At 44.3% G+C, this 25789-nt stretch overlaps 1 protein-coding gene across 1 annotated transcript in view; it reads right to left on the bottom strand.

Moving 5' to 3' along the window:
• LOC104337720 (zinc finger SWIM domain-containing protein 6) overlaps window positions 1–25789 on the bottom strand; it is a 137013-nt gene that overhangs the window by 62689 nt on the left and 48535 nt on the right. The window contains exon 2 of the mRNA XM_075446653.1: window positions 24051–24407. Within this exon, the coding sequence (XP_075302768.1) occupies window positions 24051–24407 (357 nt within the window). The remainder of the gene's footprint in view (window positions 1–24050; window positions 24408–25789) is intronic.

The following is a 25789-nucleotide window of genomic DNA, read 5'->3' as shown; positions in this document are numbered from 1 at the left end:
CGGAACGGGGTCTGGATCAGGATTGCAGGCAAGACAAGGAGCAGGATCCTCTTCAGAAGCCAGCCATGGACAGCAGGCTGCACAGGACTGCGTCCAGGCGGGTCTTGAATATCTCCAGAGAACGAGAATCCACAACCTCCCTGGGCAACCTGTTCCAGTGCTCCGTCACCCTCAGAGGGAAGAAGTTCTTCCTCATGTGCAGCTGGAACTTCCTCTGCTTCAGTTTGTGCCCATTGCCCCTTGTCCTGTCGCTGGGCACCACTGAAAAGAGTCTGGCCCCATCCTCCTGACACCCACCCTTCAGATATTTATAAGCATTTATAAGGTCCCCTCGCAGCCTTCTCTTCTTCAGGCTAAACAAGCCCAGCTCCCTCAGCCTATCCTCGTAGGAGAGATGCTCCAGTCCCCTCACCATCCTTGTAGCCCTCCACTGGACTCTCTCCAGTAGCTCCTCATCATGCACTCCAGGATCCCATTGGCCTTCTTGGCAGCCAGGGCACACTGCTGGCTCATGGTCAACCTGTCATCCCCCAGCACACCCAGGTCCCTCTCCACAGAGCTGCTCTCCAGCAGGTCCACCCCAAGCCTGTACTGGTGCATGGGGTTGTTCCTCCCCAGGTGCAGGACCCTGCACTTGCCCTTGTTGAACCTCATCAGGTTCCTCTGCGCCCAATTCTACAGCCTGTCCAGGTCTCACTGAATGGCAGCACAGCCTTCCGGTGTATCCACCACTCCTCCCAGTTTGGTGTCATCAGCAAACTTGCTGCGGGTACATTCTAACTCTTCATCCAGGTCATTGATGAAGAAGTTGAACAAGACTGGGCCCAGTACTGACCCCTGGGGGACACCACTAGTTACAGGCCTCCAACTAGACTCAGCGCCGCTGATGACAACCCTCTGAGGTCTGCCATTCAGCCAGTTCTCTATCCACCTCACAGTCCACTCATCCAGCCCACACTTCCTGAGCTTCCCTAGGAGGATGTTATGGGAGACAGTGTCAAAAGCCTTGCTGAAGTCAAGGTAGACAACATCCACTGCTCTCCCTTCGTCTACCCAGCCAGTCATGTCATCGTAGAAGGCTATTAGATTGGTCAAGTATGATTTCCCCTTGCTGAATCCATGTTGACTGCTCCTGATAACCTTCTTTTCCTCCACTTGCTTGATGATGACCTCCAGGATGAGCTGCTCCATCACCTTTCCTGGGATGGAGGTGAGGCTGACCGGCCTGTAGTTCCCTGGGTCCTCCTTCTTGCCCTTTTTGAAGATTGGAGTGACACTGGCTTTTCTCCAGTCCTCGGGCACCTCTCCTGTCCTCCAGGACCTCTCAAACGTAACTTGACATTTTGATTTTGGGCTTATCACATCTGTGTAATCTCTATCTCTGTTAGTTTTTGAGAAGATGTTAGAAATTGTATCACATAACAGAATCTATCACTTTTAAATCCCAGATCATGGTACCTCTGTAGCCAATACTAGAAGAAGGATACTGGCAGGGAAGGAAAATTACATAGTCAGATTTGCAAAAACTTGCTTTCAAAGAAGTCCTGAGAACATGAAAAACAAAGATAGCAACAACTCTTCAGATATATACGAATTGAAAGATGTATAGAAACATTGATTCTATTGATTTAAGCCTTTATTTTACAATTGCAGCTCTGCCATGTAGGTGAATCTTTTAAGCGATTGCAGGGAATGCTAGAATCTTTATTCAGTGAAGATACAACTGGAGATTTAAAGGTTCAGAGGGATGTATTGTATACTATTTGCTGAGAGAGTAAAAAAGGTCTTCCAGCTCAGCAACTTCCTAAACTGCCTCCAGCTTCAGAGCCTACAGCTGTGAATGCTGCACTGCTGTCCACATATATATTTATTTAGATTAATAAGAAATTGTGTCTTTAAAGATGTGAAAGAACTTTCCTGCCTTCCACAGGAACCATAAGAGTGTCTCAGAAGACAGGAATCAAGCCCAAGACAGTACAAAAACCAAGGAATGAAAAATTTCTTCTGTGAGTCCTTCCATTTTTACTATGTTAGTTTTAAGGGGCTTTCAATTCAGTCATCTTCATGAAATGCATGCTGATAAGTCTTCAGTTGCAAAGAACGAGATAAAAAAGGAAATCAAAATATGCGAGAACAAGCAGTGCAGCTGTTGAACAGACCCAGGTTTGCAGTATCACCTTGCAAATAGTTTAAATATTTCTTTGCTCTAAAACACAGAGAAAAGACCTGTGGAAAGGAACTATATAAAAGCACCAATATACAAAACACATATATTTATCCCTGACTTAAGTGGAGATTTATCTTTAAATAATCTTGGTATGGCTACTTTTAAGACATATTAAAAATAGCCTAAGATTCCTCAGCTAAGCTTCCCTATTTAGGGAAAAAAAAAAATTCCTTCTGCAACTGTTTACATTTTATCAAAAGCTCATTGGTCAGTTTGTGCTAGGTTAAATTTCAGTACAGCTACCGCAGATTCTTTAAACAGGGTTCCTCTACAGGAACAAGGGCACCTGCTATCCCATACCAGCAGCACTGCCCCCACCAAGGCCTCTTCTCCCAGCACAATCCCAAATATACCTTACCCAGGGGCTCAGCATTGCTATACTTACACCAGCATTATTTTCATGCCACTGGGTTAGAAGACTGTAAAAGCTGAAGACACCAAGCCAAGGGTCTGAGCTCTATGATGCTGTTCAGCACAGTACTACAGATACTTCTGGCTCAGAGCAATATTTCCTCACAAGATCATATACAGGCTACACTCAGTATGATCAAAATTTTTAATTGGGATGTATAAAGAAATTCCAGTATACATGTAACCGGCACCAGCTACGGTTGTATTTCACTGATCTTTCAACACCATTGGCAGTCATCAGTAATAGCCATGGATTAATAAGGTATGGAGATGGTGTGTCCAATTGGGCACAAGTCCAAACCCCCTTCGCAGCCCTGGCAGCAGCTGGGCCTCCTAACGGTGCTGCCGGGGAAGCCTCAGCTCCCACTGCCCATGTCACTCTTCTTTTAGAGTCGAGACATGACCATCTTCACATCTCTCAAACAGGCACTTCTCAAGATCAATACATTCACTTACAGTCAGGTGAACACTGATTGATCTAGTCTGCTTCCTCTCCCACTAGCACACACATCACTCTTGAGCAACAGACAGGATTTCTACACTGCCATTTTTCTTCTGAAGACGTGGGACCAGGTGAGTAGACAAGAAACTATCTGAACAAGCAACAGGATGCAGGAGGGAGCTGCCTTAGGAGCTGCAAAATGAAGCCCTAGCAATAGCTGGCAAGAAGGCTCAGGCTCAACACCAGTTAGATGTGAAGGGTCAACCCAAAGGCGGCGGCTTCGCTTGGGGTGCAGCGTGGCCCCGAACAGGCACCGTGAGGCTTTGGCAGATGGACAGTTTGGCTGCGGAGAGGAACATGGGCAGCCCTGAATTTAATCTCTGCAATGCAGTTTGGTGCCAAGACCAAATCCCTGCCTTTACTTGTAAACTGGGGATAAGTATTATTTATGCACTTTAGAGGGGTGTCACGACGATAACTTAGTTCCCATTTGAACTACAAAAGTGAAAAGCATTGTATAATTATAATAAATATTAAAACCTGTAATTAAACTGTGTCAGTTTATAGACACTAATGTATTAATCGACCTCCCTCCAACCTCTATCTTAGTTAACTTCTGTCATGACTGGTCTTTGAAATAGGTTTTACGTCATGTACTTACAGTTAAAAACAATAAATAAAGTTTTTATACTAAGTATATAGATACGGCCATACATACTTAATCATGTTCTTTTACTATAATAACTAAATTGCAATCTTAGCAACCAAAGCAGGAATACTGTGCACAATTGTTTGTAACACTGAACACCCAAATAAAATTTGAAAACAGCATAACAGTCTTTCATATTTATGGTCATAACAGGTTAAATACTAAATATAATCAACTCCCAAGTTCTAAGAAGCAGCAACATTCAAAAAAATTAAACACTTTGATCATTTACACAGCAATTTAAGGAGCAACTGCTTTCAAAATGTGCAACTGCATTCAAGAACTGGTGTCATATATGGAGAACTTAATCTCGAAAAGTAAATAGAAGCAAAGCAACGGGCTTTGACTAAAATAGGCTAAGAATAGCCTATATTGCAAACCACTCAGGAGCAGATCAAAAGTAAATTTTGGTTAAAATAAAAACAAAATGTAGCATCTTCAAGGTAAACTGCTTCCCTGGTCCTAATTTCTTAAGTATCACAAGAGTTGTTTTAATCCTCACATGAAACCATGCCAAATTATTCACTCAGCCATACTGAATTTTTTGAACTTAATTTTATAAAAACCTTAAGAATTTAAGTATACAAATGAACTGTACCTTAGTTAAATTGATTAAATGTCATCCCATGGCAGCATTAAGGAGAAGAAGATATGGAAAAATGATTACAACTAAAAAGCATAAGTACTAAGCAAAGATTGAATGGTCCCAGCTAGAAACCAATACTGCTAGGAGCTGACTCACAATAGAATAGTAATAGATTTGAAAAACTTCATGTGCTCAGAATTACTCTAAACAGTAATTATATAGAAACAAAGATCACAAAACTAATGAGTCAAAAATATTATGCCTTTGATACCCTAAATGATTCAAAGTTTAGACTAGTAAGTCACTTCATATTGTATTTAACTTCAGAACTCTTGGGTGAAACATAACACCTGCTCAGCAGTGCACAGCGTCAAAGAAAAACAGTAACTGCTGTGAAGAAGCCAGTGATAAAAACAGAAAATGTAAAGACAGGACAGGTGTGCTGGTTTTGACTGGGATAAAGTTAGTTTTTTCTACAGTAGCTAGTATGAGGCTATGTTTTGGATTTGTGCTGGAAACAGTGTTGATAACAGAGGGATATTTTAGTTACTGCTGAGTGGTGCTTACACAGAGTCAAGGCCTTTTCACAGAATCACAGAATGACAGAATGGTAGGGGTTGGAAGGGACCTCTGTGGGTCATCTAGTCCAACCCTCCTGCCGAAGCAGGATCACCTAAAGCAGGCTGCACAGGACCTTGTCCAGGCGGGGCTTGAATATCTCCAGAGAAGGAGACTCCACAACCTCCCTGGGCAGCCTGAGCCAGGGCTCCGTCACCCTCAGAGGGAAGAAGTTCTTCCTCATGTTCAGACAGAACTTCCTCTGCTTCAGTTTGTGCCCATTGCCCCTTGTCCTGTCGCTGGGCACCACTGAAAAGAGTCTGGCCCCATCCTCCTGACACCCACCCTTGAGATATTTGTAAGCATTTATAAGGTCCCCTCACAGCCTTCTCTTCTTCAGGCTAAACAAGCCCAGCTCCCTCAGCCTATCCTCATAGGAGAGATGCTCCAGTCCCCTCATGATCCTCGTAGCCCTCCGCTGGACTCTCTCCAGTAGCTCCTCATCTTTCTTGAACTGGGGAGCCCAGAACTGGACACAGTGCTCCAGATGGTGTACTGGACGCCCCTCCAGGTGAAAGCAAACTGTGGCCTGCACTCTGCTGCCAAAGGGATGGAGAAGAATGCATTAGCAATATCAGTGGTGGCATAACACTTGGCTGCCTTTGACTCCAGTTCATATTGAAGTGCTAGCATGTCTGGCACAGTAGCACTCAGTGGTGGTGTGACTTCATTCAGGCCACGGTAGTCTACTGTCAGTCTCCACTCTCCAGTACATTTTCTCACTGGCCATATGGGACTCTTAAAGGGTGACCGAGTCTTGCTGATCACTCCTTGGCTCTCCAGTTGACGGATCAGCTGATGGATGGGGAGAAGGGAGTCTCGGTTGGTACGATATTACCACTGGCGCACTGTTGTGGTAGCGATTGGCACCTGTTGTTCGTCGACCCTCAGCAACCCCACAACGGAAGGATCCTCCGAGAGACCAGGCAAAATAGACAGCTGTTTAATTTCTTCCATCTCCACAGCAGCTATGCCAAAAGCCCACCGATACCCTTTTGCGACCTTGAAATACCCTTTCCTGAGGTAGTCTATGCCAAGAACGCACAGAGCCTCGGGGTCAGTCACAGTGGGGTGCTTCTGCCACTCCTTCCCAGTGAGGCTCACTTCAGCCTCCAATACAGTCAGCTCTTGGGACCCCCCTGTCACTCCCGAAACACAAATGGACTCTGACCCTTTCAAATCTGACGGCATTAAAGTACACTGTGCACCAGTGTCCAGTAGACCCTTATACTCTTGCGGATCTGATGTGCCAGGCCATCGAATCCACACCGTCCAATAAACCCGGTTGTCCCTTTCCTCCACCTGGCTGGAGGCAGGGCCCCTCTAATCCTGGTCAGAGAATTTGCTGCTCACCTGCTGTAAAAATGACTTAGAGGTCCCTTCAAGGGGATCAGAAGTAAGATCAAGCTTTCTACTCTGTCTGGAGAACTGCCTACTGGAAACCAGAGCAGCATTTTTCCTGGAAGAATCCCCTTTTGTGATTGTTTTTCATTGCAACTCATGTATTCGTGCCTCTAGGGCTGAGGTAGGTTTCCCATCCCACTTCCTCATTTCCTCTCTGCGGTCACGCAGGTGAAACCTCAGGGTGCCCCGTGGTGCGTACCCTCTATATTCTCTCTCTTGAGCAGAGGAATGCTTGCTCCTAATAGCTGAGAGAATTGTCCACACAGGTAGGGAGTAGGACTTATTCTCTTTGAACAGTTGGACAGCCCAGGACAGTTTCTCCACAGCCAAGATGAGGGAGGAAGAGAGACTTTCTTCATATTGCCAGAGTCGGCCGGCCACTTCATCCACCACTGGTGCCTCTTCACCTTTCCAGTCCATTACTGCCAATGAGTTGGCATATGACGATGGTGTGCTCCGTACAAACTTCCTCCACGTGGGTTGTGTGCACTGGACTTCATCTGGGTCTGTGGGTAACTGCTCATTGTCCGGGTCATAGTAAACCAGCTCCCGCACAGCTAATTCCCTCAGGTACTGGATACCTCTCTCCATGCTGGTCCACTTGCCTGGATAACACACAACATCCTCACTGAAGGGGTACCTCTCCCTCACGCCTGACAGAAGCTGCCTCCAGAGGCTGAGGGCTTGTGCCTTTTTTTCAGTCGCCTTGTCAATTCCCCCTTCCCTGGCCAGGGATCCCAGCTGCTTGGCTTCCCTGCCCTCTAATTCCAAGCTACTGGCCCCGTTATCCCAGCATCGGAGCAGCCAGGTAGGCGGCTGAAATCTCTCCGCACATGTCACAGCTCACTCAGGGATAGGGACCGGGTGATTATCTCTGGTTCTGCCTCTTCCTCCTGTTCTCGTGATGGCCCTGGTTCATTGTCATCCCTTACTGGGCGAACTAATTTTTTTGTGTAGTTCTTCTTCTGTATAGGGGCAACTGATACTCGCACAGCTTGGTTCTCTGGTTCAGCTGCAGTGCCCTTCGCCGAGGTTTGAGTAGCCACAGTGCCTGTCGCTGGGGTTGCAGTAGCTGCGGTGCCTATCGGTTTGTTTTCCCTCTCTTACCCTTGGCTTTTTCTCTGCTGCTTTGTCAGGAAATACTATGTTGTGCTTCATTATTTTTGCTGGAGTCCTTTGTAATGCTCTGGTGGCCAGAGGAAGTTGCTGAAAACACTTATCTTGTAAAATTTACAGTCCAAAATGAACTGAACCCCTCCTCAGGTCCTACATTGTTGTTGTTTCTACACTTATAAAACGTCTTTTCCTCCTTTTACTTCCATTTTGATTATGAAGGAGTTCAGTAAACATCCTGAATTGCAGTAATAAACAAACATTTGTTATAAATAAAATTAAAGCAATAAAAGAATTTTGTTAATGCTAAGAATTAAGTCTTTCTGAATACTTAGTATACAAGTGAAAGAATAGAATCATGGCAATAAAAAAAGGGTCTCCCTTTTTGAGGAGTTTTAATACTATTTCTCATTTGGCACAAGTGCAACACTGATCTTTTTTCATTTTTTTCTTCCCTTTTTAAACAAAGAAAAGTATTTATTCCACAACTAGTAATGGAAATGGGAATGGCAGTTTCCTCTTTTAGGACAAGTGTAATGCTTCCTGATGGAAGGTCAGTTTTGTTTCAAAACTATACTGGCTTATGCTGTTGCGTAGCTTAAACTTTAACTGTTTGAGTGCAATCTTAAATTACTCAGTTAAATGTTTTATGTTGTTGGAATGACCTAAATACCTTTTATTACAGGATGCTTGTGTTTCAGACATCCTGTTCTGGGTTTTCCCAAACTGCAAGTATGATGATAAAAATCCAGATACACTCTTTTTGGGAAGTAGCTATTTTCTTATCTTTTTTTTAAACTTGGGAAAAGATTTATATCAGTGGTCACTGTCTTCTTCCTTTATAGGATTTTATCCACTTCCCATTAAATGGAAAAAATGCATGCATTGAGCCAGTTGAAGGTGAAAGGAGCAGAGATGAGGTTGGACTGGGGGAGGGAAACTTCAAAACAAAAAAAGTTGACTAGAGCTGGGTTCTTCCCCTCTTTCCCTCCTTTAAAAATGAGCAGGTCTTGCTGGAGATTTTCTTAAGTCTCAGATGATTTAATTTCTGTTCTTTCCTTTTGGTGGAAACATGATTATTAATTGAGGGTAAGCCTTTAACTGTCGACGTAATATGGAAAATTTTGCCTCTTAGCAATAAGAATGTAAATAGCAACTTTAATGAATGACCATATTTTATCTGTTTGACAGGCAAGGCATCTTCTAAGTTGCTTAAAACAACTGATAGTCTCTAAATATTTACTGTCATGAACGTATGAACAGCCTATTTCTTGTTATATTGCTTTAAGTATATTTTAATGAAAGCAGGAGGTTTAATGTGAGTTTGGTTTTGTTCTTCCTCATTTGCGGTCACTTTCCCTTTTATGATATTTATACTTGTGCTGTAGCAACTAAGCATAATTTCTCCTTGCAAATGTTGTGATGTGAAAACTAAGTAGCAGTAAAAGCTAAAGTGGTACCACCTTGGGAGATAGATACCCTGGGCTGTGGGATGAATCTCTGCTGTCTGCTTCCTGCAGGAGGGATGCTAGCTTCTGCCCACTGTAGTAGAGCAAATTCCTCCTCAAAAGCTGCCAAAAAATGTCTTCACATCGATTCTCTGAAGGCTAATAGTAATCAGTCCTTGTTCTTGGGCTCCCTCAGCATATTGATCAGATGCAGATCCTTGCAGACTGTTTGCACATCCTGCTGTCTCAGTCTATTCCCTTTGCAAAAAAACAGGGCCTATGAAGTTCACCAGCAGAGTGAAGGTTTGTTTATCAAAATTTATCTGTAGATTAGTAATATGTCTTAACCTTTTGTTTACGGCCTTTGTTATGGCTGAATGTAAGCTTGAGCCTGATGCCTGCCTACATTCCATTACAATTCACCTATAAACACTTTAGTGTACACTAGCTGGACTGTCTGGGCAGCATGGTTAGTTAAAAGCTCAATTATTTGGGAGTAGCTCCACCTCTAGCAATTTTATTGAGTATTAATTGCCCTATTTTTCCTTATCCTTCGTTTTGATTTTACTTGCAGTTTTTTAGGGCCACTGTAGGTTTGATGATTCTCACTTCACGCTTTTGCCACAGCAAGCTGCAGTATGACAGTTCCAGCCAGTTTCCCTCAGCTCAGATAGCCTATTAAGTCTCTCTCAGAAGTTTGAGGCTTACCATATTTTATGCATGTGGTGGGATGACCTTGGGTGGATGCCAGGTGCTCTATCACTCCCACTCCTCAAATGGACAGAGGGAGAAAAATACAACGCAAAGTTCATGGGTTGAGATAAGGACAAGGAGAGATTGCTTGCCGATTACCGTCATGGGTAAATAGACTGGACTTGGGCAAAACTAATTTAATTTATTGCCAATCAAAATCAGAGTAGGGTAATGAGAAATAAAAACAAATCTTAAAAGACCTTCCCCCCATCCCTTCCTGCTTCCCGCACTCAACTTCACTCATGGCTTCTCTACTTCCTCCCCCCGAGCGGCGCAGGGGGACAGGGAATAGGGGTTGTGATTAGTTCATCACGTTGTCTCTGCTGCTTCTTCCTCCTCATACTCTTCCCCTGCTCCAGCGTGGGGTCCCTCCCACAGGAGGCAGTCCTCCAAAAAACTTAACGTGGATCCTTCTCACAGGCTGCAGCTCTTCATGAACTGCTCCAGCATGGGTCCCTTCCACGGGGTACAGTCCTTCAGGAACAGGCTGTTCCAGCGTGGGTCCCTCAGGGGGTCAAAAGTCCTGCCAGCACACCTGCTCCAGCATCAGCTCCTCTCTCTCCACAGGTCCACAGGTCCTGGCAGGAGCCTGCTCCTGCGCGGGCTCTCCATGGGGTCACAGCCTCCTTCAGGCATCCACCTGCTCTGGCATGGGATCCCTTCCACAGGCTGCAGGTGGATATCTGCTCCACCGTGGACCTCCATGGGCTGCAGGGGGACAGCCTGCCTCACCATGGTGTTCACCATGGGATGCAGGGGAATCTCTGCTCCAGTGCCTGGAGCACCTCCTCCCCCTCCTTCTTCAGTGACCTTGGTGTCTGCAGAGTTGTTTCTCTCATATTCTCACTCTTCTCTCTCTTCTGGCTGCTGCTGCACAGTTTTTTTCACCCTTATTAAATATGTTATCACAGAGTCGCTACTGCTGTCACTGAGTGGCTCAGTATTGGCCAGTGGTGGGCCTGTCTTGGAGCCAGCTGGCATTGGCTATGTCAGACATAAGGGAAGCTTCTGACAGCTTCTCACACAAGCCAACCTTGTAGCCCCCCCTGCTACTAAAGCTTTGCCATGCAGTCCCAATGTACGTGTGTCATAAATTGCAGCGAAGAAATCAGCCCAATGCAGCGGTTGAAATCACCAAATGTGGTGAAGAAATCAGTCGGACTTTCTCTTTCTTAAGGCAAGTTTCCTTTATTCTGAAGCCAAGCAAGTGAGTGAGCGAGCAAACTAACAAGCGAGCGAGCGACCTTGCAACACAGTCAAGAAAGTAATTTACATCCACAGATATGAGTCTGAGCTATGAGGCCAAACAGGATGACTCCCTCCTTTCTCACATTCCCTAATCAGAGAGAGTTAGCTTTCTCACACATTCATCCCTTGTGACTGTCTTCAGTCACAAACAACCATCCAGGTGCTCCAGGCGGTTTTCCAGCCTGACCCTTTCATCTACTCATGCACACAATAACTATTTCCCATGTGGCCTGCTCAGATCTCTGTGTTCCTGCACTTATTCTTGATCAGTCTTCCATATGTTGTGTACAACTCTGTCAATAAATTGTGAAATTTTAATTTGCACACATTCTGTGAAGCATATGATTTCTTTGACGTTCTTGATTTTTTTTAATAACTGTCACGTGATCTGTGGGGTATATTGTTAGAAAATTATAGGATATATAAATACATTTCCTGTCTGCTGGTGTCTCATAGCAAACTGTACTTTTCTACCTATCAGCTTCAGGGTTTCTAGGGTCACACTGAGATTTCTTTGTTGATTTTTTTTGCTGCTGCTCTTATGATACGTTTTACTTTGAGAGGAGCTGTTAAACTCTTAGCATAGAGGAGCAAAGTTTGTTTTCATCTGATAACCTTTTAAAAACAAACTAACTTGGGTTGTATGTCTGATAGAGGGTGGGCTGAAGGTATGGATTGCTAGCCTTCCTGACCTGACTGGAGTTGGTCGGCATTCACACTTCATGAACTGAATGCTCTGCACTATGTGAAGCCTTTCATGTGAAGGGGGAGGGGGAACGTATCAGGCTTGCCGGTGACAAACTATGGGGTGATACCCAATGGTTGGAGGGACAGGGTGCTAGTATGGGCCCTCAGCTAGTTGCCCAGAGGCGTGCTGGGGACACTACAGAACAGTCAATGTCTTGCAGAGATGAGCTGGGAGCTCCTGAGGTAGTAGGAGCCAACAAGAAAGCTTCTGTGAAACACCCCAAGGGAAACAAGGGGTGTTCCTCTATGAAGGTGACAAGGCCAACAACCCAGATGAAGTGTCTCTACACGAATGCACACAGCATGGGCAACAAACAGGAGGAGTTGGAAGCTACCGTGCTGCTAGAAAACTATGATCGGATTGCCCTTACTGAAACTTGGTGGGATGAATCCCATGACTGGAGCATGGCTGTCGATGGCTATGGGCTGTTCAGAAGGGACAGGCAGGGAAAGAGGGGTGGAGGCGTTGCCCTCTACATCAAGAAATCAATACAGTGTGAAGAGCTGTCCTTGAAGAATAGCCGCGAGCAGGTCAAAAGCTTATGGGTAAGAATCAGAGACAGAGGCAACAAAGGGAACCTGGTCGTGGGTGTCTACCACAGGCTGTCTGATCAAGGGGAGCCTACTGACGAAGCCTTCTTCCTCCAGCTCCAGGAGGCTTTGCGCTCGCAGTCTCTCATCCTGCTTGGGGCCTTCAACCTCCCTGACATCTGCTGGAAAAGTAGCATGGCAAGCTGTAGGAAATCCAGGAGATTCCTAGACTGCATTGCGGATAACTTCTTGAGCCAGGTAATTGACACCCTTACCCGAGGGGATGCAATATTGAACCTGATGCTCACTAATGCAACTGAGCTCATCGGTGGCATCAAGATTGGAGGCAGCCTGGGCTGCAGTGATCACGCACTGGTGGAGTTCACACTCCTGAGGGATATGGGAAGGACGAGGAGTATAGTCAGGACCCTAAATTTTAGGAAAGCCAACTTCCAGCTCATCAAGGAATTAGTCAGTAGGGAAACTGCCCTCAGGGACAGAGGGGCAGAACAGAGCTGGCAGATCTTTAAGGATGCTTTCCATAGAGTGCAAGAGCTCTCAGTCCCCAGGTGTAAGAAATCAGGTGAGGAAGGGAAGAGACCAGCATGGCTGAGTCCAGACCTGCTGGTCACACTAAAGGGCAAGAGGGAACTGCACAGGCAGTGGAAGCAGGGACAGGTATCCTGGAAAGAGTATAGGGATGCTGCCCGGTTGTGTAGGGATGGGGTCAGGAGGGCGCAGCTGGAGCTGAACTTGGCAAGGAATGCTAAGAATAACAAGAAGGGCTTCTAGAGGTATGTCAGCCAGAAAAGGAAGGTTAAAGAAAGCGTAGCCCCCCTGATGAGCAAGAATGGCAACCTAGTATCAACAGACGAGGAGAAGGCTGAGGTACTCAACAATTGTTTTGCCTCAGTCTTCACTGGCAACCTCTATCCTTGCCCCTCCCCAGTTGATGGACTGCAAGATGGGGACCAGGTGGTCAAAGCCCCTCCCACTGTAAGGGAAGACCAGGTTTGTGACCTCCTGAGGAACCTGAACATACATAAGCCTATGGGACCTGATGAGATGCATCCCAGAGTCCTGAGGGAATTGGATGATGTAGTTGCCAAGCCACTCCCCATGATATCTGAATGGTCATGGCAGTCAGGCAAAGTCCCTGGTGACTGGAAAAAGGGAAACATTGTGCCCATTTTTAAAAAGGGTAGGAAGGAGGACCCTGGGAACTACCGACCTGTCAGTCTCACCTCTGTGCCTGGGAAGATCATGAAACAGGTCTTCCTAGAAGCTGTGGTAAGGTACATGGAGGACAGGGAGGTGACTGGAGACAGCCAGCATGGCTTCCCCAAGGGCAAGTCCTGCCTGACCAATGGAGTGTGTTTCTATCACAGAATCACAGAATGGTAGGGGTTGGAAGGGACCTCTGTGGGTCATCTAATCCAATCCCCCTGCCGAAGCAGGGTCACCTACATTAGGCTGTAGAGGACCTTGTTCAGGCGGGTCTTGAATATCTCCAGAGAAGGAGACTCCACAACCTCCCTGGGCAGCCTGAAGGGGTACCTCTCCCTCACGCCTGACAGAAGCTGCCTCCAGAGGCTGAGGGCTTGTGCCTTTTTTTCAGTCGCCTCGTCAATTCCCCCTTCCCTGGCCAGGGATCCCAGCTGCTTGGCTTCCCTGCCCTCTAATTCCAAGCTACTGGCCCCGTTATCCCAGCATCGGAGCAGCCAGGTAGGCGGCTGAAATCTCTCCGCACATGTCACAGCTCACTCAGGGATAGGGACCGGGTGATTATCTCTGGTTCTGCCTCTTCCTCCTGTTCTCGTGATGGCCCTGGTTCATTGTCATCCCTTACTGGGCGAACTAATTTTTTTGTGTAGTTCTTCTTCTGTATAGGGGCAACTGATACTTGCACAGCTTGGTTCTCTGGTTCAGCTGCAGTGCCCTTCGCCGAGGTTTGAGTAGCCACAGTGCCTGTCGCTGGGGTTGCAGTAGCTGCGGTGCCTATCGGTTTGTTTTCCCTCTCTTCCCCTTGAGAGTACTGAATGGTGTTGAACAGGGCTCAGTAGGCATGGGCCAGGCCCCAGCACATTACAGTGATTTGTGTTTCTCTGGAATTGCAGGGGTGGCAGAACACTTCTTCCATATATTTTACTAGTTTGTCAGGATTCTGCACTTGTTCAGGGGTGAGGTTCAAAAACACCTGAGGTGCCCGCTTTCCTAGACACTTGCCCATATTGTCCCACACGCCCCGACACTCATAACTATCCAGCCTCGGGGCAGATCTCTGGGCAATATTTTTAAATAGTTATTTAACCCTAAAGAAGACCTGGAACACATTCAGGAGACAGAGCAATATGAGCATGCTGGCTTGAGCATCCCAAGGATATTCAAAATTCTCAAAAGCTGTTTTGACTAGCCTGAAGGAGAAAGGAGAGGTGAAAGAGCAGTGGAAAGTATTCCCTCCGGTCTTCCCCATAGATTGGGTGCGATTATTAAATTCTGAGAGATGGAGCCTGAGGTACGGGCATGACAGCAGTGCTGCATACAAATACCAGCCTAACCTCATGCCCAGTGATGTTATCATATCATAAATCAATAATACACAGTACAGCAAAATCATGATCCTGATCCTTTTCCCAGAGGTGATAAACAGCACCATAGGGAATACATACGGCAAGTAAGGCTTTACATAACACAACCATGTGACCAAACAAAACAACATTGTGACCAGCAACTATTTAACTAATATAATAAATGCATATAACAAATGATAACAAATTTGTTTTAACATGCTCTGGTCAGACCTGTCATTATCCCAACCCTTCGTGCCCCACGCTGGGCGCCAAAAAGGACTGTCGTGGTTTAGTCCCAGCCAGCAACAAAGAACCACGCAGCCGCTCACTCCCTCCTTCCCTCCAGTGGGCTGGGGAGGAGAATCAGAAGAAAAAGGTAAAACTCGTGGGTTGGAATAAAGACAGTTTAACAGAACAGCAAAGGAAGAGAACAATAACAACAATAATACTGATGAAAAGAATATACAAAACGTGTGATACACAGTGCAATTTTCTCACCGCCCAGAACCCAATGCCCAGCCCATTCCCCAGCAGCAAATCTGTACACCCTGGCCAACTCCCCCCTTTTTATATACTGAGCATGACGTCATGTAGTATCAAATATCCCATTTGGCTAGTTTGGGTCAGTTGTTCGTAGCTGTTTCCCCTCCTAGCTTCTTGTAAAAATTAACCTTATCTCAGTCGAACCCAGGACAGAGCTCTACCTGGAATTATCTTGAGGAAGTGTTAAAACATGACATGAAGCTAAATCCAAATTCAAAATGTCTTTCCACTTTACATCTGAAAGAAATTGTTAATTTTATAACATTCTGTAGTGTCTAAAAAGCAGATGTGCTAACTGTTTCTCAACTAGTGTTTTATCAGCAAAGGTGATTTAGGGGCATTACTGGAACAGAAGCGACAGGGGAGTCACATGGGGAACTATTTTTTAATAGTTCATGCAATTATACCAAATGAAAAATGAGGGGATTTTTGTGTTGCTGTATGTGCTGCTAAAATCTTGCTTTAAAATATGTTATGGTGGTTATAGTAACTATGAGGATCTTTTATTCAAATAAGTGCTCTGGTGATTTGTATGCATTGAACTGATTAATTCCATGCCTTTTAGATACTGGTGTCAGTTATGCAGTCAGATAAAATGCTTTTACTTGTAGCTAACTCTTCAATTCGTCCAGCTTGCCACCACATGCAACTTGTGCAGGATTTATAAAACTTAACATGAAAGGAGTTGTAGAACTGTTAGATATTTGTTAATGTTTGAAATCCTTTATGCTATGAGTTAATATAATACGTGCCACGTGTTGTGGTCTTATAACATTATAAAGCTTCAGGTCTGGAGAGTCTTGACAACTGGAGCTTCTGCACTTCCTAATGGTGGTGGTTATAGAAGATTGGAAAAGGGACTTTCCTTGAAATCATCTTTTAGATTGCATAGGTGGCATGGAAGGAGTGTGAGGGAAGAGACATCCTTTCTTTTCACAGAATCACAGAATGGTAGGGGTTGGAAGGGACCTCTGGGGATCATCTAGTCCAACCCCCCTGCCGAACCAGGGTCACCTAGAGCAGGTTGCACAGGACTGCGTCCAGGCGGGGCTTGAATATCTCCAGAGGAGGAGACTCCACAACCTCCCTGGGCAGCCTGTTCCAGGGCTCCGTCACCCTCAGAGGGAAGAAGTTCTTCCTCATGTTCAGACGGAACTTCCTGTGCCTCAGTTTGTGCCCATTGCCCCTTGTCCTGTCACTGGGCACCACTGAAAAGAGTCTGGCCCCATCCTCTTGACACCCACCCTTTATATATTTATAAGCATTTATAAGGTCCCCTCGCAGCCTTCTCTTCTTCAGGCTGAACAAGCCCAGCTCCCTCAGCCTCTCCTCATAGGAGAGATGCTCCAGTCCCCTCATCATCCTCATAGCCCTCCGCTGGACTCTCTCCAGTAGCTCCTCATCTTTCTTGAACTGGGGAGCCCAGAACTGGACACAGTACTCCAGATGAGGCCTCACCAGGGCAGTGTAGAGGGGAAGGAGAACCTCCCTCGACCTACTGGCCACACTCTTCCTAATGCACCCCAGGATCCCATTGGCCACCTTGGCAACCAGGGCACACTGCTGGCTCATGGTCAACCTGTCGTCCCCCAGGACACCCAGGTCCCTCTCCGCAGAGCTGCTCTCCAGCAGGTCTGCCCCAAGCCTGTACTGATGCATGGGGTTGTTCCTCCCCAGGTGCAGGACCCTGCACTTGGCCTTGTTGAACCTCATCAGGTTCCTCTGCGCCCAATTCTACAGCCTGTCCAGGTCACGCTGAATGGCAGCACAGCCTTCTGGTGTATCTACCACTCCTCCCAGTTTGGTGTCATCAGCAAACTTGCTGCGGGTACACTCTAACTCTTCATCCAGGTCATTGATGAAGAAGTTGAACAAGACTGGGCCCAGTACTGACCCCTGGGGGACACCACTAGTTACAGGCCTCCAACTAAACTCAGAGCCGCTGATGACAACCCTCTGAGCTCTGTCATTCAGCCAGTTCTCAATCCACCTCACTGACCACTCATCCAGCCCACACTTCCTCAGCTTCCCTAGGAGGATGTTATGGGAGACAGTGTCAAAAGCCTTGCTGAAGTTGAGGTAGACAACATCCACTGCTCTCCCCTCATCTACCCAGCCAGTCACGCCATTGTAGAAAGCTATCATATTGGTCAAGCATGATTTCCCCTTGGTGAGTCCATGCTGACTACTCCTGATAACCTTCTTTTCTTCCACTTGCTTGATGATGGCCTCCAGGATAAGCTGCTCCATCACCTTTCCCGGGATGGAGGTGAGGCTGACCGGCCTGTAGTTCCCTGGGTCCTCCTTCTTGCCCTTTTTGAAGATTGGAGTGACATTGGCTTTTCTCCAGTCCTCGGGCACCTCTCCTGTCCTCCAGGACCTTTTAAAGATGATGGAGAGTGTCTCAGCAATGACATCCGCCAGGTCCCTCAGCACTCGTGGGTGCATTCCATCGGGGGCCCATGGATTTGTGGGCGTCCAGATTGCTTAAGTGATCTCTCACACAGTCCTCCTTGACCAAGGGAGGGTCATCCTTTCTGCAGGCTTCCCCCACCCTACTGTGTCATACAATTTAGGAGCACAGAATGTACTGTATCTCTTTCAAATTAAAATGTAGTGTTTAAAATTAGGGTTCAGAAGTCAAAGCTTTTGTTTTGTTTTAACTGTCCCTGAGCAATGTCCTGTTCTAAAGAATGCTAGACGAGATGGCTACAAAAAGGACCGTCGTGGTTTAGTTCCAGCCAGCAACAAAGAACCACGCGGCCACTCACTCCCTCCTTCCATCCAGTGGGTTGGGGAGGAGAATCAGAAAAAAAAGATAAAACTCGTGGGTTGGGATAAAGACAGTTTAACAGAACAGTGTCCTGGGTTTGGCCAGGACAGGGTTAATTTTCGCCGGACTCCAGGAAGGGGCACAGTCGGGCGGGCTGACCCCACCTGGCCAAACAGAGTAGGGTATTCCATACCATGTGCCGTCATGCTGGGTTCCGCTGGGGGGGAGTGGGGTGGCGGGAACTCGCTCGCGTCTCGGGAGGGCGCGCGCCAGTCCGGTCTGGGAGAGAGAGCGGCTCTCTGGGTCGTGCGGTTTGTGTTGTGTTTTCTCCTCATCTGTATCGTTGCTGTTCCTGTTCCCTTTGTTTGCTGTTCTGTTAAACTGCCCTTATCCCGTCCCACCGGTTTCTGGCTGTTTCTTTCCATTCTCTTGCGCACCCCAGCGGGGGGAGGGGTGGCCGCGTGGCACTTTTGTTGCCAGCTGCAGCCAAACTATAACAAACAGCAAAGGAAGAGCACGATAACAACAATAATACTGATGAAAAGAATATACATAACGTGTGACACACAGTGCAATTTTCTCACTGCCCAATGCCCCATGGGCTCCCGAGACCGATTACCCTCCCTCGGCCAGCTCCCACAACTATATAGTGAGCATGATGTCATGTGGTATCAAATAACCCATTTGGCTAGTTTGGGTCAGCTGTCCTGGCTATGTCCCCTCCCAACTTCCTGTTAGAATTAACTCTATCCCAGCCGAAACCAGGACAAATGTTAAACCCTATAACCTTGCCTAAAGGGACCAGGGGTGGAGACTATAATGGAAATACCTTTAATTTGTTGTAACCCATGATTTGAGTTGCACGTTACTAGGAATTGCTATAGTAGGAATCACCCGAACCAATGGAGGACAAGTCTTCCAGGAAGTAGTGCAAGTGCAGCAGTGACCCAACCAGAGCTGGCTTTTGTGCCCAATAACTCCATGCAACACACCGCCTCTCCTGTCCTGAGTGACCACCATAAGAGATGGAGCCCAAAGGCATGGACTAAATTAACTCAGTGGTCATTTTGTGGACATTTCTGGACATTTTATGGACATTTTACAGGGGTGGTCCATAGACTAAGGGAATAATATCTGTGTATTACATCAAAGGATAGGAAGGGGGTGGTGGTTAATGAGGATATATTAAATAGTGTGGGACCTGAGCATGACGTAAATGGTATGGAATAAGGGGTGGAGAATGTGCTGGGTTTGGCTGGGGTAGAGTTAATTTTCTTCATAGTAGCTGGTATGGGGCTATGTTTTGGATTTGTGCTGAAAACAGTGTTGATAACACAGAGATGTTTTAGTTATTGCTGAGCAGTGCTTACACAGAGTCAAGGCCTTTTCTGCTTCTCACATCACCCCCATCAGCGAGTAGGCTGGGGCTGCCCAAGAAGCTGGGAGGAGACACAGCTGGGACAGCTGACCCCAACTGACCAAAAGGATATTCCATACCATATGACGTCATGCTCAGCATATAAAGCTGGGGGAGGAAGAAGGAAGGGGAGGATGTTCGGAGTGATGGTGTTTTGTCTTCCCAAGTAACCATTATGCGTGATGGAGCCCTGCTTTCCAGGAGATGGCTGAACACCTGCCTGCAGATGGGAAGCAGCGAATGAATTCCTTGTTTTGCTTTTCTTGTACATGTGGCTTTTGCTTTACCTATTAAACAGTCTTTATCTCAACCCACAAGTTTTCTCACTTTTACCCTTCTGATTCTCTCCCCCATCCCACTGGGTGGGAGTGAGCAAGCAGCTGTGTGGTGCTTAGTTGCTGGCTGGTGTTAAAGCATGACAACAGGCTATACGCTAAGTTGCCGAGGAAAGTGAATAAACCCCCAACAAATTTTTCACTTCTAAAAAGTTATTTCCCTTCCATCTGCACATATAGCAAAATGCATAAACTTATCTGCTGACAATATGTAACCTCTCCTGCTAAAATCCAGGTCTCACAAACATTATGTAGCATTAACTTTCAAATTCTACGTGTGTGGCAGATAAAAGAACTTCTTTATCAGTATGGACTAGCATGCAGTGTTTTCATTTTAACTTATTTTTACATTCCATGTCTCAAACCAAAATCTCACTATTTATTTTCTATAAAGTTTTATTTTAATGTTTAATGTCTCTGCAAAAACCTTTCCTAAAAATCTCAATTTCATAAAATATTTTTTCATATTATTTTGCAGCTATCAATCTTTCATTTCATTTTACACCGTGCTACTTATTTATCTCTACTTGGGTTTCTGAAATTTCTCTAGTTTTGACTGGCCTTGTTGTTACTTCCTTCTCAAATTCAGTTCACTAAACAACTCTCATTAGAATACTTTACTTTTATCCTTCTTGAAAGGAAACCCATCTATCATTTCCTATGTTATTCATTTGCAACTAGTCTCTCAATCAATTTTATTAGTTTAAGCAGGGCCATATGAAAGATTCCATAATTTTTTATATATAATTTATCTTCTTTAATGTTAAATGTTCCCTTTTCTAGTAGATTGGCAATACATTGTATTCTGTTGTTCAGCCCTACCCTACCCTACAATTCCCCACTAAAAAACCCATCATTTCAGCTAAATAGACTAGGTTCAGATTAACACATATTCATCGGTATCTCCTGATTGCCCTTTGAAACTTATACAATATAGAAATAGCACTAGATATTCTGAAACTTTGTTTTAAAGCAAATTTGATTTTTTTTGATAGATGTTTTCTTCTCAAATGCCTCCACCAGTGCTCCTCATATATGTTACAGATTAATGTTTGCAGAGGATGTATCTAGATCTGCCTGGAAAAACAGAGAAACAACTACCCAGGCACCTCTGCTTCTGAGAAGACAAATGTATATAAACCTCTTTCTCCCAGTTCTTCCCTGTTAAATCTGAGTTCACGTGCATGTAGTTTTGTATCTAATCAGAGAATGGGAGAAAGTGTGAAGACATCCATATGGTTTTCTAAAAAGAGAGATAATAACAGCAGCGCTAAACACTCAGGAAAGAAACAGTACACCTTAAAAGGAAAAAATTAAATTGGCTTGCTAGGCTGTCCTTATCGCAGTAAAAGGCAGACCCTTTTTCAATATGCACACAATAACAAATCAATGCTAATATGAGTTTAATATGCAAACAGACCTCCCCTCAATCTTGCAGTTACTTTCCTATTTCCACTCAAATTCTCAGGAAGGTAATTTGATCTTGTGAACAATTTATTTAAGTGAAAGTTTCATATCTAAGACAAGACAGATCCAAAGCTGACAAATGCAGCTCATAATCCTTTGTGCTGACTGTTCTCTTCCTAGCCTTACACACCTACCAGCTTCCTCCGCTATGATGGTACAAAAGTTAACAAGGAGGAAAAAAGCCTCAGCTAAGCAGGATCCAAATCTACATCCAGCTTTCTGAGTCAGCATCCCCGAACTGAAACCCAATGTAAAGCCAACAGTTACGCAACAGACTTCAGGGTATCAGTATGAATACCTAGTATTGTCTTCAGTACAGAAGATTAGACTCCATAGATTAGACAGATCTCCAGTTTTGAAATCATCAGGAACATGTACAGCTGCAGCATTGTCACATGAGAAAATGAGAACACAACAAATCTTCTCAAATTTAAGAGATGCTTTTGTGCCTTAAAAGCATGGAAAAACCTCATGTAACGTAATCACCAAGTGAAAATTAGCATGGCAAATACATAGAGGATTTCCAATAAATCACTCGTCTCTCATGAAGAAGTTAGTGAACAGACAACACATTCTTGCGCTTCTAACAGCATCCCCTTATTATTTTTCCTGCAGTGAGGCTCAGTCATGAAGCAAGAAAGGATGTTGCATCACTTGTATCCACTGAGGAACTTAAAAGGGTTTGTCATTTCAAAACCCATGTCATCAGTGGTAAGTCACTTCGCTAGTTCCCCCAGTAACCTCCTTCACAAGGAAGGTGGACAAAGCCAGTCATCAAATGCTACATTAGACAGAATTTTGAGCAAATGAACAATTATCCAATTCACCTTCTGTGAAAGGAAAATACTGCAGTGTTATTCCATCTCCCTAGCCAGCTCATAAGCAAGTCAACAAGACTGCTGTGGTCAGAGATCTTCAAAGCCCTGGATCATTCTTATGTAACAATAAGTAGTATTGAAGAGCTGATTTCTTTTGCCTATTGCTAGAAATATATGAAAACCAGAACTAGTACAGCCATCACAAGAGAAAAAAATAAATTAGAAGTTTTATTTAAAACAACCCTGGAATTAAAACACCTCTAGGTAACACTGAAGAGAATTTCTTCATCCAGCTCCAGATTCAGGACTTTCCTTTAATCAAAGCTGTTTCTAGTGTTTCTGTGCCAAGTCTCCTCTCATTTTTACAAGCAAGTTTTTCTAAGTAAGTTTTTCCTCTTACTTACCTGTGCCTTCAAGCACTGTTCAATATAATTCCTCTTCAAACATTGGTTTAGTGAGGTTAAACTTTTCAAAGCAAGAGAGGTCTACAAGGCAGTTTTGTATTACAAACTGAACGCCTGCAGCACAGGAGATATGACAGTGAATGGTGATCTTATGTTCAGCCCAGTATGAATCCCAGAAGAACGCTCACTTGCTATATAATCAGAGGAATTAACTTCTTCCTTAAAAGAATTCTGGAATTTTTAACATCGTAAACATATCTTAAAAAAAAATTAAAAAAAAAAAATCAGTCCATTGTTTCATGGGAGTCAGAGGAAAATCAGGAGACTATAAATCCTCTCTTGTAACCCAGCTTTCTTTGGTAATAGCAGTTTATTTTCTTGTGCTGCCTGGATTTTTTACTTCAGTTTTTGGTATTTTATTAAGAAATACCATCAGTCAATAAAGACATACTGCAATCTCATTTATTAGGAAAACAGCAACATGTAAAAGAAACATTTTAGTTTTGTGGATATTTTTTACACTACCCTACTCAAACTCATTGTGAAATTTCATAATTGCTCAACAACTCAGTTTTTTGTTTCCTATTCTTTTTGCTATTTGGGCTGTGATATAAGCATTAAATCTCTCTCTAAAAAAATAGTTTAAATAATAATGAGTAAAGAGATATTTTGACAATAAGGAAACAGCTGACAAAGATTGACATGCCTGTGATTAGTATAATTACAGACAATGTTGATGAATTTTAAGCACTCTCTGCAACACCCTTTCTCTCATTTCTCCTCTTACATTAACCATAGTATAGCTAATATAACCATTCTAGTCATCATATGTCCTTCCTTTCCCACCCTTGCCTTCCCCTTTTCTAATCACCCTTGACTGTTTTAGTCTTCTCTGCACCATCTGCATACTCACCATAATTCTTCCTTCCCCTTAATTCCTTACATTCAGGCTATTACCAACTCTCATGCAATACATGCCTTCAGCTTACAACATCTGAGCATCCTCCTCTATTGCTTAATGTCCTGCATCTGCTTCAGCTTCCCCTTCCCTTTCCACTGCCACCAGGCAGCTCTGCAAACCACCTTCTCATTACATCCCACAATAACTAGAGCAATCGCCTTGCCTCTAGCCACATCCCCATAGCTCTCAAAGCCAAAGAGCACTGCTCCTGAAATTCACCTTCTTGCAGCACCACCTGCCTGGGCCTGCCAGGGTCACTGGACCCTACGGAGAGGGGCTAGGCTGCAGATGAGCCCCGTTATCAGAAAGACTCTCTTCTGTTCCACCTACTCTGTATCTAACAAACATGTCTCTTCGCTTTTCAAAAAAGTATTACTTCCTAAACATCTTAAAGCAAAGATTCAATAACAGAATCCTCTTTAATAGACACCATAAAATCACAAAATAATTCAGGTTGGAAGGGACCTCAGGAGCTCAAAACCAAAAAGGGAATGAAACAAAAGGAAGAACAAGTATCAAACTTACCATGGACTTGATTGATTTCTGAATTCTGAGAAAGAATTTCATCTGCTAATTTTTGAGCAGTTGGCAAAACTTCTGTGTGGTGCACTGTGATCAAATACTGTACAAATTTTTGTAGTTGGTCTCTGTTCATTTGAAAGAGTGTCTCTGAAATGGGAAGATGCAGTTTGACCTGATCTGGCTTGCGGATCCGGTATAAAGAGAGTGCCACAACGTGGGCACAGTAAAATATGTCCTTGTTTCCACAGCTACAGGTCACTGAGGTAATCTTGCAACGATCAAAGCTGATAGCTACATTGCAAACAGTTTCTGGCTCCGATTGCATTGCAGGCTCTGTCACTGTACCACTCAAGTGGAAACCTGTGGGGGGGGGGGGGGAAGAGAGCTTATATTATTAAGTAAAATACCATTTCTCATTATCAATAACCTTTCATTAATCAAGTAAAAGTCATCATCTATTTCTGAGAAATTATATATCTTAAAGAACTTTAATTACAAATATGATGAACCCTTTCTTTTGTACGTACCCTTTTCATCTCCAATAAAATCAAAAGGAGCTAGTTTTAAAGCCCTCTTTGCCATTCTGTCACAGCATTCATAAAAGTTTGATAGTAAATAAAACATTTATTTGGTAAATGATAGCTGCAGAAGCAGAGTTGCATCTGATTAAGACCAATGTGAAACTCCCAGTAGCTCAGCAAGTTGGCAGCAATTTTCCAAACCCCACACCTACCAGCAAATTTAACATTCTCTCAATAAGAAGGAAGTAGTGCACTCTAGTGGTATGAACCCAGGTCCTAATCTCAACTCTGCCACAGATTCACTGACACAAGTCACTTAACCTCTTTGCTTTCACCTCTCCCACCACTGAGCTGATGCTAAAGCTCATCTTCAACCCAAGCAATCTGGTAGGGCAGCTATGTTTGTGTAGCTCTTTGGAGATGGAAACTGCTGCAGTTACCAATACACAGGATATCAGATTTATAATACTGAATGAGACACACATGCACTGTTTCAGAAGCCTGCATTTATACTCGGCACAATAAAGTACAAGGCAAAAGAGTTGGGTTTTCTTATATTGTAAGAAGGTATGGTATACCATAAGAAAGATGTTCACTTCAGCCACCACTCGACAAAGCACCCCGTTGAACCAAGGTTTCAAACTCTTTTCTCTGAAGATCAGACCTAAACCCATCTTTGTTTTCCCAACATGAAGACCCAGGTTTGACTCTCAATACTTTATCACTGCAGAATTTGGGTGTTTCTTTTGGATTTTATGTAAGCAAGACATTGATTTTTGGCTCAAGACAAAAAGGGTATAAGATCAGAGGTATAGATACAGAGTAATACAAACAAATTTCATATGCTGTATCAGTACTAAACTTGAACAGATTGTGCATATAAAATCTGGAATGGATACTACAAGATGTTATACGTTAACTATTTATAATGGAGATAATATAAACCCACACTCCCTCAAAGTCCAAAACTGATTTAATATTCTTCAAATATAAAAGTGTGTTGTAGGAAGCAATATCACATGAAAATTAGGTGGAAAAAAGAAATATATACATAGCTCTAGTCCAAAATTTGCATCTCCAATAGTTTTTAAAAAACTCTTCAAGCTACAGGAAATTAAGAGGAAAATCTCTAATTTTTTCCATTTCTTTACGCTGTACATTTCAGAGCAGGTTGTGCAGTCAGCATCACTATTTGGATTACATTCAGCTGCAGTACTCTGA

This window comes from Opisthocomus hoazin, chromosome W (assembly GCF_030867145.1).
Source record: "Opisthocomus hoazin isolate bOpiHoa1 chromosome W, bOpiHoa1.hap1, whole genome shotgun sequence".
Lineage (NCBI taxonomy): Eukaryota > Metazoa > Chordata > Aves > Opisthocomiformes > Opisthocomidae > Opisthocomus > Opisthocomus hoazin.
This window is presented reverse-complemented; position numbering and strand designations above follow the sequence as displayed.